General features: G+C 52.0%; 3 protein-coding genes across 4 annotated transcripts in view; 2 read left to right on the top strand and 1 right to left on the bottom strand.

Annotated features, from left to right (window-relative positions):
- Positions 1 to 490: 490 nt before the first annotated feature.
- PFDN5 (prefoldin subunit 5) lies at positions 491 to 3,867 on the top strand. 2 transcript variants are annotated; one of them, XM_007448254.1, is made up of 6 exons: positions 491 to 682; positions 894 to 996; positions 1,307 to 1,338; positions 2,393 to 2,467; positions 2,566 to 2,671; positions 3,662 to 3,867. In XM_007448254.1, exons 1-6 carry the CDS (start codon positions 611 to 613, stop codon positions 3,736 to 3,738), a joined length of 465 nt encoding a protein of 154 aa, XP_007448316.1. In that variant the 5' UTR covers positions 491 to 610; the 3' UTR covers positions 3,739 to 3,867. The 2 variants fall into 2 exon arrangements, with proteins under 2 accessions (XP_007448316.1, XP_007448317.1); XM_007448255.1 differs by lacking the exons at positions 894 to 996; positions 1,307 to 1,338 and having other exon boundaries at positions 599 to 682.
- A 227-nt stretch (positions 3,868 to 4,094) lies between these two features.
- On the top strand, positions 4,095 to 10,595 carry MYG1 (MYG1 exonuclease). Its single transcript, XM_007448253.1, has 7 exons — positions 4,095 to 4,360; positions 4,538 to 4,650; positions 7,711 to 7,870; positions 9,511 to 9,663; positions 9,801 to 9,923; positions 10,041 to 10,222; positions 10,375 to 10,595. The coding sequence occupies exons 1-7, from the start codon at positions 4,139 to 4,141 to the stop codon at positions 10,571 to 10,573; spliced, it is 1,152 nt and encodes a 383-aa protein (XP_007448315.1). The 5' UTR covers positions 4,095 to 4,138; the 3' UTR covers positions 10,574 to 10,595.
- Positions 10,596 to 10,899: 304 nt separating this feature from the next.
- Positions 10,900 to 12,314, bottom strand: part of AAAS (aladin WD repeat nucleoporin) — a gene marked incomplete at its 5' end in the record, with an annotated part of 11,255 nt that continues 9,840 nt past the window's right edge. Inside the window, 6 exons of the mRNA XM_007448272.1 lie at positions 10,900 to 11,127; positions 11,257 to 11,341; positions 11,470 to 11,551; positions 11,707 to 11,774; positions 11,862 to 11,955; positions 12,184 to 12,274. Coding sequence (XP_007448334.1) covers positions 10,900 to 11,127; positions 11,257 to 11,341; positions 11,470 to 11,551; positions 11,707 to 11,774; positions 11,862 to 11,955; positions 12,184 to 12,274 — 648 coding nt within the window. The remainder of the gene's footprint in view (positions 11,128 to 11,256; positions 11,342 to 11,469; positions 11,552 to 11,706; positions 11,775 to 11,861; positions 11,956 to 12,183; positions 12,275 to 12,314) is intronic.

The raw sequence follows: 12,314 nt of genomic DNA, 5'->3' as shown, positions 1-12,314 counted from the left end.
CAGATTCTGGGGGTTTCTGATGCTGAGGTATGGTTTTTCTCTCTCCAACTAAAGATACACTCTTATGTATCCCTCACTTCTAGCACATGGTAATTTAGCACACTGCACTGATTAATAAACCCACTGCTGTACTTTTTAGTTGATAATGGGCCTCCTTTGTGTTCTCTCCACCGCCAGACTCCCGCTTCATCTGCCCAAAGCATTCCTTTCACAGTGCTACTCCCCCCCGACTGGGAGAACTTCACAGGCTTCCTCCTTGCCTGTTGTCACTGGGTTTATACCACCTACGTGGAGTAGCATACATTGCTTTACAATGCTGTGGTTATGGCCTGAGTACTTTTAAGATTAAGTTCCTTGAGCGTAGGAATCCTGTTTGCTGCAACTTGACTACGCTAGGCTTGGAACGTTGTGAGAAAATAAAGCGCCTCTACCCTTTCTCTTCCAATGGGAGTCACAGAGACTAACCAGCCTTTCCTTCCCATCCGGGACGGAGGACCATAGAGACGTCTGGCGCAGCGAGGCCTCCCGACGCAGCCATCGAGATGCACAGAGGATGGCTAGAGCGTTGCTCGCCCGGCCGGCTTCTGCATCATAAGCCGTCCTTCCCAGCATGGCGCAGTCGGTTAATATCACCGAGCTGAATCTGCCGCAGCTAGAAATGCTCAAGAACCAGCTGGACCAGGTGGGGATGGGCCCCAGAGACACCGCTTTGCCGCGTCACATCCCTCCCCACCACGCGTACTCCCTCGCCCCACTCCATTCCTCCCCAGCTGGGGAGGCTTCCTTTCCCAGGCGAAACCGCCACGCGGTGCCAGGACCCGCCCCTTCTCCGGCTGTGCCCCCTTCTCCCGCCAGCCCTCACACTGACCCTCATTCATTCCCATCCTCTGTAGGAAGTGGAGTTCTTGTCCACGTCCATTGCCCAGCTCAAGGTGGTACAGACCAAGTATGTGGAAGCCAAGGACTGTCTGAACGTGCTGAACAAAAGCAACGAGGGTACGGGGTAGGCGTGTGAAGGCAACCTGGGGGATGTGGCGAGCCGGCTCCTCTCTTTCCGCCTCCTAATTCAGTTTTCCTTACCTGAGACGAGAGAGCAGTCCATTATGTATTGTATACTGCTACGGGAGCCCTTTGCATGTTGCTAACCTAGAATTGAAATGTCCAGGACATTCTTCTGCTCCTGTTGTCCCTATTTCCGTCCTTTTCGTACAGTCTCTAGGTGCTGTGCCGTGTTGAAACTCCCTTTAATGTCTAAACGTTGGAGCTGCCAGCCTCCCCCACTTGTTTATCTTAATTGCTTTCACAGGGAAAGAATTACTGGTCCCACTGACGAGTTCTGTATCCTTTCTGCAGGAACTGCTACCCTGCCCTCGCCTTTTCTCCTCACACCTAACCTGCAAAGAAGGACGGGAGGTTTTAATTACTCCAGAGTGCTCGGATGGTTCTGAGAGTACTATTATACATGCTTCCTAGCTCTGCTCTCTAACTCGGGGCCAACATCCAGCTAATGCTTTGTGAGCACCCAGGTGTGTGTAGAATTGAGGTGTGATTATTTCCTTTTGCTGTTTGAGGATGTAACCTAATAGGGAGGTAAAACTGGTGGTTTACAGTTCTACTAATAACTTAGAAAACATAAGCAATTAGAAGAAGAGAGGATACAGAAACAAGGGTGTTGGTTCTGTTTATTAATCCTCAATTTTAGTTCAACTGTGCCTCTTATTCCTAAACTGTTATTACTGAGAAACCTGGATTGTGTCTACCTGTTGAATGTTTTACTTGAGTGAGCAAGTTATAACAATAGGCACCTGTAAACTGTACCAGAGAACTGACAGGTTGAAAGGGAAACACAGGAATAGCAGTGTAGTAGGGATTGCTTAAATAATGAACATTAAATTCATCAGGAATTAGCTAATTCATGTTTGGGAGTGTTAAAGGGAAAGTGAGGCTGCCTTTTCACTCAACAGCAACAGGAAAAAAATCACTCTAGTCTTTCTGGAAGGGCTGATGGGAAGAACTGTAAGAACTGCTTGGAAGGTGGCAGATGGGATGAGGGCAAGATCAGCATATGTGATTTTCTCCATAAGGAACTGACTTCCCTGTCTCTGTGCATTTGGGGTTCGTAGGCCTCCAGATTATTTGGTCCTTGGGCCTTGTAGCTTTTTATTTTTTAATTTTTGTGGCTGCACCCTGAGGCTTGCCGGATCTTAGTTCCCCAACCAGGAATCAAACCCGGACCCCGGCAGTGAAAGTGCCAAGTCCTAACCACTGGACTGCCAGGGGATTCCTGCCTTCTAGCTTTTTAGAAAGAAGGGACTTGGGAGGTCAAGCACACTAGCTGACAGGGAATCATGACTCATGCTGGGCTAGTTTTCCCTTAATCCTTGCTTCTCAGATGTATGTCCCTGGGAAGCTGCATGATGTGGAACATGTGCTCATCGATGTGGGAACTGGCTACTATGTAGAGAAGGTGAGTGGAAGGAAGCATATGGATGCCTCTCTGAAGGGGAGTTCTAGAGTGCAGAATGGGGTCTCCTCTTAACCCCTCATTCACCTCTGACCTTGCAGACGGCTGAGGATGCTAGGGACTTCTTCAAGAGGAAGATAGACTTTCTCACCAAGCAAATGGAGAAAATCCAGCCAGCTCTGCAGGAGAAGCATGCCATGAAACAGGGTAAGCTTGGCCTTGGGCACCTCTTTGAACCCTTTCTACAGCCATAATAAACAGGGATTGCACTGTGATCCATGGGGATGTCCCCTTTGCTGGATTAAAACCATGGTTTTCTCTTTGGTGTCTTGATGTATTATTCTTTAGATTCTGTGCATTACATACCCACTACTTACAGATTCCTGGGTTCGGTGCTTGAGAAATTTAGAGAAAGGGAATCATGTCTTTGTTTTTGTGTTTGAGTTCCTATTCAGTGTGGGTGGAATGAGGGAGAAGATGCATGTAAATGAACACCCGGCAAAGAAATATAGCCCTAACTAGCTAACTGCTAGCAATTACAGCCCTGGCTGCACATTAAGAATCACCCAGAGAGTTTAAAAAGAGAACCTGGGCCCACTCCAAACCAACTGCAGTTGACCCTTGAACAGTGTGCGGGTTAGGGGTGCCACCCCTTGGTGAAGTAGAAGAAAATCGGCGCGTGTAACTGTACAGTCCGCCATCCACATCCTCCGTTCCGCATTTCACATTCAACCAGCCGTGGATCATGTAGTGCTGTAGAATTTACCATTGAAAAAAAAAACCCCGAATAAGTGGACCTGCACAGTTCAAACACCTGTTCAAGGATCAACCGTAAGTCAATGGGGGGTGGCAGGGATTCCAGGGAACAGTGTGTTTTTTAAAAGCTCCCCAGGTGATTCTGTTATACAGTCAGGATTGAGAACCACTGTTCTAAAGGCAGACATCTTTTCCACGTTATTTTCTGGTTATATCTGACTCATTTGAATACTGTATTTTGTTTGTTTTTATATCCCAGTGGTTCTCATATTTACTGACACATTTTAGACTCTAAATTTGTGTTGTGTGTGCCCTCCACAGTGGATCACTGTGTTAAAAGTTTTATTAACTGTAGTTGGTTGTCTCCCTGTCACTTTTCCTTAACTCTGGGTTCTCCCCTTTAGCTCCTGACCAGGGTCTGACTCTTCTTTTTTCCCACAGCTGTCATGGAGATGATGAGCCAGAAAATTCAGCAGCTCACAGCCCTGGGAGCACCTCAGGCTACCGCCAAGGCCTGAGAGCTTGTTTCAGAAATCGGACATAGGGCGCCTGCTTCAGGGGCCTGGGACTTTGTGGGCGTGGTTTCCTGCAATGCGGGAAGAGGAGGGTCTTGTGTTTAATGCTAATAAATGCGCCAGCTGGGCAGAGTGTTGGTGTTTTCTTGCATTAGGCAAGGGACTGGTGATGAGATGGGAGGGCGGTGGTGAGAGGGTTTGCCCCTCCCGGAGCCTGATAAGCAGTGGTGATACAGTGCTCATCTTGGAGGCTCCACCCGGGGTCCTTCGAGGAGCGGGGGTCGAAATTCTGTGCCGGGCGGCGAGGCCGGTTGTCGTGGAAACGGCCGGCAGGAGGAAGTGGGGGCTGCCTGGGCGCTTTCTCTTCCGGGTCGGCGCCCTGCCTTCCCACAGGGGAAGCTGCATGGGCCACCGCTTCCTGCGCGGCTCTGTAACTCTGCTGCTGCTGCTGCCGCCGCCACCCCGCCGAAGCCCGCATCTCAAGCGCAGCCTGGAGTCCGTCCCACTCTCCAGACGACCCCGCAGCCACCTCATGACCCCGCCCCGAATCGGGACGCACAACGGCACTTTCCACTGCGATGAGGCGCTGGCGTGCGCGTTGCTGCGCCTCCTCCCCGAGTACCGGGTACGGGCAGCGCAAACTGACCCAGGGGCTGCCGGCGAGTCTCCGGGGCAAATCGCGTCCCCCTAACGGGGTCCCGCCCGAGAAACCCTCCTCCCCTCCCCGGCTCCCTGGAAGCCCAACATTAATCCCCTACCCGTGCGACCCCGGCAGCCTCTTCACCTCCTGTGTACCCTGCAGGATGCAGAGATTGTGCGGACCCGGGACCCCGAGAAACTGGCTTCTTGTGACATCGTGGTAGACGTGGGTGGCGAGTACGACCCTCAGAGACACCGATATGACCATCACCAGAGGTGGGTTCCCACTACCATTTCTTTACCTTTCCTTGGCTTCAACTCTGAGTGCTCCAGTCTACTGCCGTGGTCCGCGTCAGCGAAGGGAACCGCCTCATCCTGGAAAGCAAACTCTTGAGCCCCATGGGAATACCGTCTTCCGTGCTTCCAGCTCTCCACCTGCTCTGCACCCATCTAGCTGGCCTTGGGCCTCCCTTGGCCCGGGTCAGTCCCTGGGCCCCTTCCAACTCACCTCCTTCTTTGGCTCAGTCAGGCTTTTCTCCCACCAGCCCCATCGTCACCCCAGTGAATACCCCAGCTGGGATTAATCCAGTCATGTGCCCTTGCTGCCCCACCTCAGACTGCTGGGCCCACACGATTGTGGTGGGTGGTGATAGTTGAGGTGTGTGTTGTCTTCCTTTGTCGTTGACACTCTTCCACTGGGAAATCAGTCTTATCCGAGGGTAGCCCATTATCCACAGTACCATTCCAGTCCTTTTCCCCTCTCCTCAAGCCCCTGCCTCATCAAACTACCTTAGTGAGTGATCCTGTCTCTTCCCTTTAAAGGAAGTTGAGCTTTTCCTGCATGGACAGCTTCAGTTTCTCACTCCTGAACAGCTCCCTTCTCCCAACTCAGGAGACATTGTTTCCTTCTGCTTGCCCCTTTTCCAGTGTATCATTTTATGCTCTGGGGCTTCACATGGCAGGGTTTCTAGTTCTTGCCTACAGCAAGGAACTCTGCTTAAGCACCTCCCATCTTGAAAACAAAGAAGGAAAAAAAACCCCAAACCCTCTCTCATATACACCACACTGTATAAAGTGGTTATTTCCAAGGGGTCATGAGGAGGTTTTATTTTGTTTTAAGTCTGTTTCTCTCCCTCTCTCTCTCTCCTTCCCTCGCTACTCCTCTCCCGTTTTTTCTAAATACACGTATTACTTTCATAAATGATGTCGGGAGGGAATGCTCCCAGTATTTACAGCCTAATCTCTCACCCTCACTTCTCAGCCACTCTTCAGAAGAAGAGCTGACCCCAGCTGCACATTCCATTCATCCATCCTTTCACTTATTCATTCATCCAGCCAGTTCTCTCCCAGTCTCTCTACTGGAAATGCTTGTGGAAAGGGCACCAGTGACCTCAACACCAAGCTCAGGTTGCTGGTTGAGGGTCTCACCTTAACTGACCTCTTTGTGGCACTTGACATTATTTAGTTTTTTTTTTTTTTGGCTGCATTGGGTCTTCATTGCTGCACGCAGGCTTTCTCTAGTTGCGGTGAGCGGGGGCTACTCTTTGTTGCGGTGCGTGGGCTTCTCATTGCAGTGGCTTCTCTTGTTGAGGAGCACAGGCTCTAGGTGTGCAGGCTTCATTAGTTGTGGCTCGCAGGCTCTAGAGCGCAGGCTCAGTAGTTATGGCACATGGGCTTAGTTGCTCTGTGGCATGTGGGATCTTCCCGGACCAGGGCTCGAACCCGTGTCTCCTGCATTGGCAGGCGGATTCTTAACCACTGCACCACCAGGGAAGCCTGGCAGTTGACATTATTGACTACTTCCTTTTTCCTAATGTTTTTATATATGTATGTATGTATGTATGTATTTGGCTGTGCCGGGTCTTAGTTGCAGCATTGGGGATCTTTTTTAGTTGCAGCATGTGGGATCTAGTTCCCTGACGAGGGATTGAACCTGGGCCCCCAGCACTGGGAGTGTGGAGTCTTAGCCAGTGGACCACCAAGGAAGTGCCTATTTTATATACTTTAAAAAAAAATTATGCAGTGTTTGACACAAAAGAATATATTTAACATTTCTGGAATATAAAACATAAAATCAACACCCATGGGGCTTCCCTCGTGGTGCAGTGGTTAAGAATCTGCCTGCCAGTGCAGGGGACACGGGTTCGAGCCCTGCTCCGGGAAGATCCCACTTGCCGCGGAGCAACTAAGCCCATGCGCCACAACTACTGAGCCTGCGCTCTAGAGCCCGCGAGCCACAATTACTGAGCCCGAGTGCCACAACTACTGAAGCCCGTGCACCTAGAGCCCGTGCACCGCAACAAACAGTAGCCCCCACTCGCCACAACTAGAGAAAGTATGCGCACAACAACAAAGACCCAATGCAGCCAAAAATAAAAGTAAATTAAAATTTAAAAGAAAGAAAATGAACACCCATGAACTGATCTCCCTAGGCAATAGAACGTTAATCATTAGAACCAAAAAATGAGCTCCCTAGGTGATTCTGATGGACTGGTATTTAGAAATTACAGCTGTAGTTTCTACTGCCCTAACAACTTTCATAGCTTTTTTGTGTCCTCTCTTGCACTGCTATTCAAAACCCTGCCTTCCTTATTCACCCGGACCACTGCAGGCAATCTCCTTGCATCGCTTCTCCATGCTGGCTGGCACAGCGCTCTTTCTGACATGCACTGCCCTGCTTACACTCTCTCAGTGGCTCCACGTTACCTACAAATGAAGTCCAAACTCTGAAGTGTAGCATACAAGACCTGCCCTGGTCCGGCCCCTGCTTTATCTCTTGCCACTCATTCCTCAAGCCAAGCTGCTTTCTTGCAGTTCCATGGAGAAATCTTTCTCTTAGCTGTTGTATATGTTGTTCCCTCTACCTGCCGTGCCTTTTCTCCTTCACCCTTTGTCTGTCTGGCAAACACCCACTAATTCATCTTTCAGAAATGACCTGAATGCTCTCTTCCTGAACCCTTCCTTCCCTCTTGCCTTTTCCTTGTTTATAACTAGCTAGAGCATTCCCTTGGTTGTTTGTGCGTGTGTGTCCACCTTAGGCGGATGAACTTGAAGGCAGGGACAGGACTTAGTTTTTTCATCTCTAATGTCTACAACACAAAGCCTGGCATGTGGTAAGCATTTAGTTAACCATTGTCGAATGAATGCATGAATGGAGACTCCAAACTCAAGTCCATGTTGACCCCTGAGGACAAGCCAAAGCCTCCCCAGCTGGGCTTTCTCCCAACTCCCACAGCGTTCCCCAGCTGCCCCACCCCACTGTGCCTGCACACACACACGACACTGTGGTTGAACCGGGGCAGCTGTGCCTCAGCCCCACCTCCCTGTGCTCCTCAGGTCTTTCACGGAGACCATGAGCTCCCTGTCGCCTGGGAAACCATGGCAGACCAAGCTGAGCAGTGCGGGACTCGTCTATCTGCACTTCGGGCACAAACTGCTGGCCCAGTTGCTGTTTACTAGCGAAGAGGACAGCGTGGTTGGCGCCCTCTATGACAAGGTGGGGACTCGAGGACAGAGATGCCCCCCACATGCGTCTCCACCAGGCGGGCCAGAGTGGCACTCAGGATTGGGCTCAGGTCGGGGTTCCTGACCCGTGCTGGCCCACTGCTGTCTCCCTCAGCCAGGCCCATCTTCTCACAGGGGAATGGTTAATCTCTTCCTGCCTCCATCCTGGGGTGCTTGTGAGAAGTGGATGAGGTAATGTATGGGGAAGGGCTTTTCTGGCTGCCCTGAAGGTGGAGGGCAGCATATCTCAGGCACCACTGTATTCACTGGAGGCACACTGAGCTGGGAAACTGGGAAGGGTTTGATTATGAAAACCTCTTCAGGTTCCACCAGCGCCCCCTGCAGGCAGCTCAGCAGGTGCCTGTGGTTGGGGAAGGAACAGGGCTAGCGTCCCTGGTGTGCATGTTGGATCGATGATTCTGAGGACTCCTACTTGACCCCACTAACGTGAAGTTCACAGCAAGTCAAACTGCAGGTGCAGTCAACTCTGCTTTTTGCAGATAGGCTGTCGAGTTCAGTTCTCTGATCCAAAACTGAAGAAATATGAACGGTAAATTGGAGCTTCTGGAATACTAAGGTTTTAGACTGCCTGGGTCAATTTTCCCTTCTACTGCTAAGGGGTTTCTAAGCAATTGAACTAAATTATGCCCAAGGTTTTTTTATTTTATTTATTTTTATCGAGGATAGTTGATGTACAATATTGTATGTTTCAGGTATAACTACATAGTGATTCATAATTTTTAAAGATTGTACTCCATTTATAGTTATTATAAAATATTGGCTGTATTCCCTGTGCCATACAGTATAGTATATCCTTGTAGCTTTTTTTTTTTTTTTTTTTGTGGTACGCAGGCCTCACTATCGTGGCCTCTCCCGTTGCGGAGCATAGGCTCCAGACGCACAGGCTCAGCAGCCATGGCTCACGGGCCCAGCCGCTCCACAGCATGTGGGATCTTCCCGGACCAGGGCACGAACCCGTGTCCCCTGCATCGGCAGGTGGACTCTCAACCACTGCGCCACCAGGGAAGCCCCATCCACGACCCCGTGTCCCCTGCATCGGCAGGTGGACTCTCAACCACTGCGCCACCAGGGAAGCCCCATCCTACCATTTCTTTAGGCTCAGGAGATGGAGCAGCTGCTGATGCCACGTGGCACATCATGGGCTTCCCTGGAACCACCTCCCAGCCCTGATGTCTAGTCCAGTACTCATCTTTGGCTGCGTTGGGTCTTTGTTGCTGCGCGCAGGCTTTCTCAGCTCACCTGGAGCTTTACACCCCCAGGCCATGAGGATCCACTCCCACAGAACCCCTCATGGAACTCTAGACTTCTCCTTGTTCAGAAGGCAGCAGCCCCCTCCCCACACAGGCTGGCCTTGGCTCAGGCTTTGAGCGGTAGTAGAGCACTGGATTAGAAATCAGGTGATCTGAATTCCAGCCCCAGCACTGTATGCTCTCTGACCTTTAGCCAGCTGCTGAGCTCCCCAGTTCCTCCCTTCCTCATCCAGTTAATGTTGGGAGATCCTTGCAGGGCTGTAGTAAAGTTTAAAGACTGTGTATGCACAAACTTTGAGGCCTATAAAGCTTTATGCAAATGGTAGGCGCCCTCCAGAGCATTTCTCCTATGCTGCCTTAGATGTATGAGAACTTCGTGGAGGAGGTGGATGCGGTGGACAACGGGATATCTCAGTGGGAGGAGGGAGAGCCTCGGTACGCGGTGACCACTACGCTGAGTGCCCGGGTTGCTCGGCTTAATCCCACCTGGAACCAGCCCAACCAAGACACTGAGGTGAGGACAACCGTGGGGAAGAGACCGTGAGGCACGTGAGAACCTCAGGGGAAAGTGAGAGAGGCTGTCCTGTCAAGCCCTAGCAGAGTTAGCAGTTTGGGCCAGCACTGTGGTTCTAATTCACATGTGATTCCCAGGCCGGGTTCAAGCGTGCAATGGACCTGGTTCGAGAGGAGTTTCTGCAGAGACTAGAATTCTACCAGCACAGCTGGCTGCCAGCCCGGGCCCTGGTGGAAGAGGCCCTGGCCCAGCGGTTCCAGGTACTGGCCTGGGAGGAGGCACTGTGGCTCAGGTTAGTGATTCCTGGAGGGCTGCTGGCCAACAGGGGCTCCCACTCGTACCCTAAACCTTCTATCCCTGCTCCACTTCCTTTTCAGGTGGACCCAAGTGGGGAGATAATAGAACTGGTGAAGGGTGGATGCCCCTGGAAGGAGCACCTCTACCACCTGGAATTGGGGCTGTCCTCCCCGGGGACCATCGCCTTTGTTATCTACACGGACCAGGCTGGACAGTGGCGGGTACAGTGTGTGCCTAAGGAGCCCCATTCATTCCAGAGCAGGTGAGGCCCTAGGGGACCGCCCTGCAGCCCTTCAGGCCTGTTTCAACCCTATCAGAGGAGGAGGCCACTAACCTAGGCTTCTGCTCCCCCTCTCCCAGTTCCTCAAGGCCTCCATTTGCTCCCACCAACTCCCTCTTTCTGCTTACTCATAGGCTGCCCCTGCCAGAGCCATGGCGGGGTCTTCGGGATGAGGCCCTGGACCAGGTCAGTGCCATTCCTGGCTGTGTCTTTGTCCATGCCAGTGGCTTCATTGGTGGGCACCGTACCCGAGAGGGTGCCCTGAGCATGGCCCATGCCACCTTGGCCCAGCGCCCAGCACCTATGCCTCCCACAAATTCCCTAGTCCAATAAAATCTCTTCTGTCTCATACTGAAGTAATGCTCCATTACTGCCCTGTATCATTCTGGGAACTTGCTGAAACTTGGGAAGAGTACAACATCTATTATGTGCCAGAGCCTGTGCTAGGTGTTTTCTCAGCTTTGCTTTCCAAATCGTTTGGAAACTATCCAGTTTCTGAGGTTAAATAACTTGACCAAATTCACAAGAAATGACTAAAAAGTGAAAGAGCCAAGATCTTAACCCAAAGTCCATGCCTTTTTCTTCTTCAGTATACCCCAGTGTTGGGTAAAGATAAGAGTCTCATAATTGAATGGAAAACAAAAAAAGGACACTTTTTATTATTGAATGCGGGAGTGAGGGGAGTGGGGCCGACCAGGGGGTGGCCCTGGGAGAGGGTCCCAAGGGGCAGAGGTTGGGGAGGTCTCAGTAAAGAGGGGCAGATCATGAATAGAGCCTCCGCCCCCAGCTGGGGGCTCTTGAGTTCGGCCAAGCACTGGGCTAAAACGTGGAAACTGGGCATTGACAAAGTACAGAGGGATGTGGGCGATCCGGCCCGTGGACCAGCACTGCGGAGAGAGGGGAAAGCAAAGTCTGACCAGTCTGAGCCCAAAGAAGGCCATAGAGCAGAGCCACACAGCAGCTGCAGCCCTCACTCCTCAGCCCACTCCTGCAACCACAGCAGCTGGCCTACTCACCACGCTGAGCAGGGCTCCTTTGTTGAAGGAAGGATGGAAAGTGATGAGCTGGGCCTGGGCTCCTGGCTCCCCCTGGACAGCGCCGCTGGGGGCAGAAGGAAAGGTGAGCAGGCTGCTGGAGGCAGACGGCAGGTGTAGAGGGTAGGCAGGTGTAGAGGGTATGCGTTTGCTAGGGGAGGCCGGGCGGGGGGGCCACACCTGCCCAGCGCCTACCAAGGAAGTAGTTCGAACACGGGGCTGTGTCGAGTGCGGAAGAGGAGGATGACTGGTTTGCCATTCTGGACCCGCGGGTTTCCTGTAAGAAGTGGGTGCAGGGGTAGGAAGGAACTCTGGAGGCAGAATCCCGGGGCAGGGGCAGGGGCAGAGAAGAACTGTAGCCGGGGCCTGGAAACAGTCAATTAATGGGAAGATGGTGCGGCCCGAGCAAAGGCCTCCCTCCCCTCCTCTTACCTTTCATGAGCACAGCCAGCCGCTCCCCACTAGGGTCCCAGACCATGGAGTGAGCCTCTCCCCCAAGCCTATGGGTCAGAACAGCAGGTTGGGAGGGCTCAGCGTGGTCCCTCCCAGCTTCATCTCACTGCCCCTCCCTCACCCACCCAGCTCACCTTTCCTCTCCATATGGCGTCTGTACTGTCGTCTCAGACAGATCTGCCACAATCGTAGCTGATTTCGCGCCTCCAACGCACCCCTTTGGCTCACCTGCGGATCAGGGCAGAGGCTCTTAAGGACAAGAAAGGGGCCTCCCACTGGCCCCTGCCTCCTCTCCATCACAGGCATCAACACCTCTCAAGGCTCCCAAGCTTATTCCTTTTTTTTTTCCCCCAAGCTTCTTCCCTTTATCCTTCAGAGCAGCATATTCCAGATGGTTCCTGTCTCCCTCCAACTACCCCAGATGTTGTGCATCCAGAAGTGTTTCCCTGGACTCACCACAACGTTCTGGGAACGATAAGGAGTAAATCAGCGGTTCCCCCAACACAGTGAACAGCAGGCGGTTTCCATCAGGACTCCAGCAGCCAGTCTGGGGTCAGGGAGCAAAAGGCAGGGAAAGATGGGTCGAT

This window comes from Lipotes vexillifer, unplaced genomic scaffold (assembly GCF_000442215.2).
Source record: "Lipotes vexillifer unplaced genomic scaffold, Lipotes_vexillifer_v1.1 scaffold2700, whole genome shotgun sequence".
In the NCBI taxonomy this organism is placed as follows: Eukaryota; Metazoa; Chordata; class Mammalia; order Artiodactyla; family Lipotidae; genus Lipotes; species Lipotes vexillifer.
The sequence above is the reverse complement of the archived record's forward strand: the minus strand, read 5'-3'. Positions and strand labels throughout refer to the sequence as shown.

Excerpts from the sequence above, each read along its gene's own strand:
- PFDN5 (XM_007448254.1), top strand. The coding sequence starts at position 611 with ATGGCGCAGTCGGTTAATATCACCGAGCTGAATCTGCCGCAGCTAGAA. Across the intron at positions 683-893 it reads TCAAGAACCAGCTGGACCAG|GAAGTGGAGTTCTTGTCCAC; the intron begins GTGGGGATGGGC and ends CATCCTCTGTAG. Across the intron at positions 1,339-2,392 it reads TGGTCCCACTGACGAGTTCT|ATGTATGTCCCTGGGAAGCT; the intron begins GTATCCTTTCTG and ends CTTGCTTCTCAG.
- MYG1 (XM_007448253.1), top strand. The coding sequence starts at position 4,139 with ATGGGCCACCGCTTCCTGCGCGGCTCTGTAACTCTGCTGCTGCTGCTG. Across the intron at positions 9,664-9,800 it reads AGCCCAACCAAGACACTGAG|GCCGGGTTCAAGCGTGCAAT; the intron begins GTGAGGACAACC and ends TGTGATTCCCAG. Across the intron at positions 10,223-10,374 it reads CCCCATTCATTCCAGAGCAG|GCTGCCCCTGCCAGAGCCAT; the intron begins GTGAGGCCCTAG and ends GCTTACTCATAG.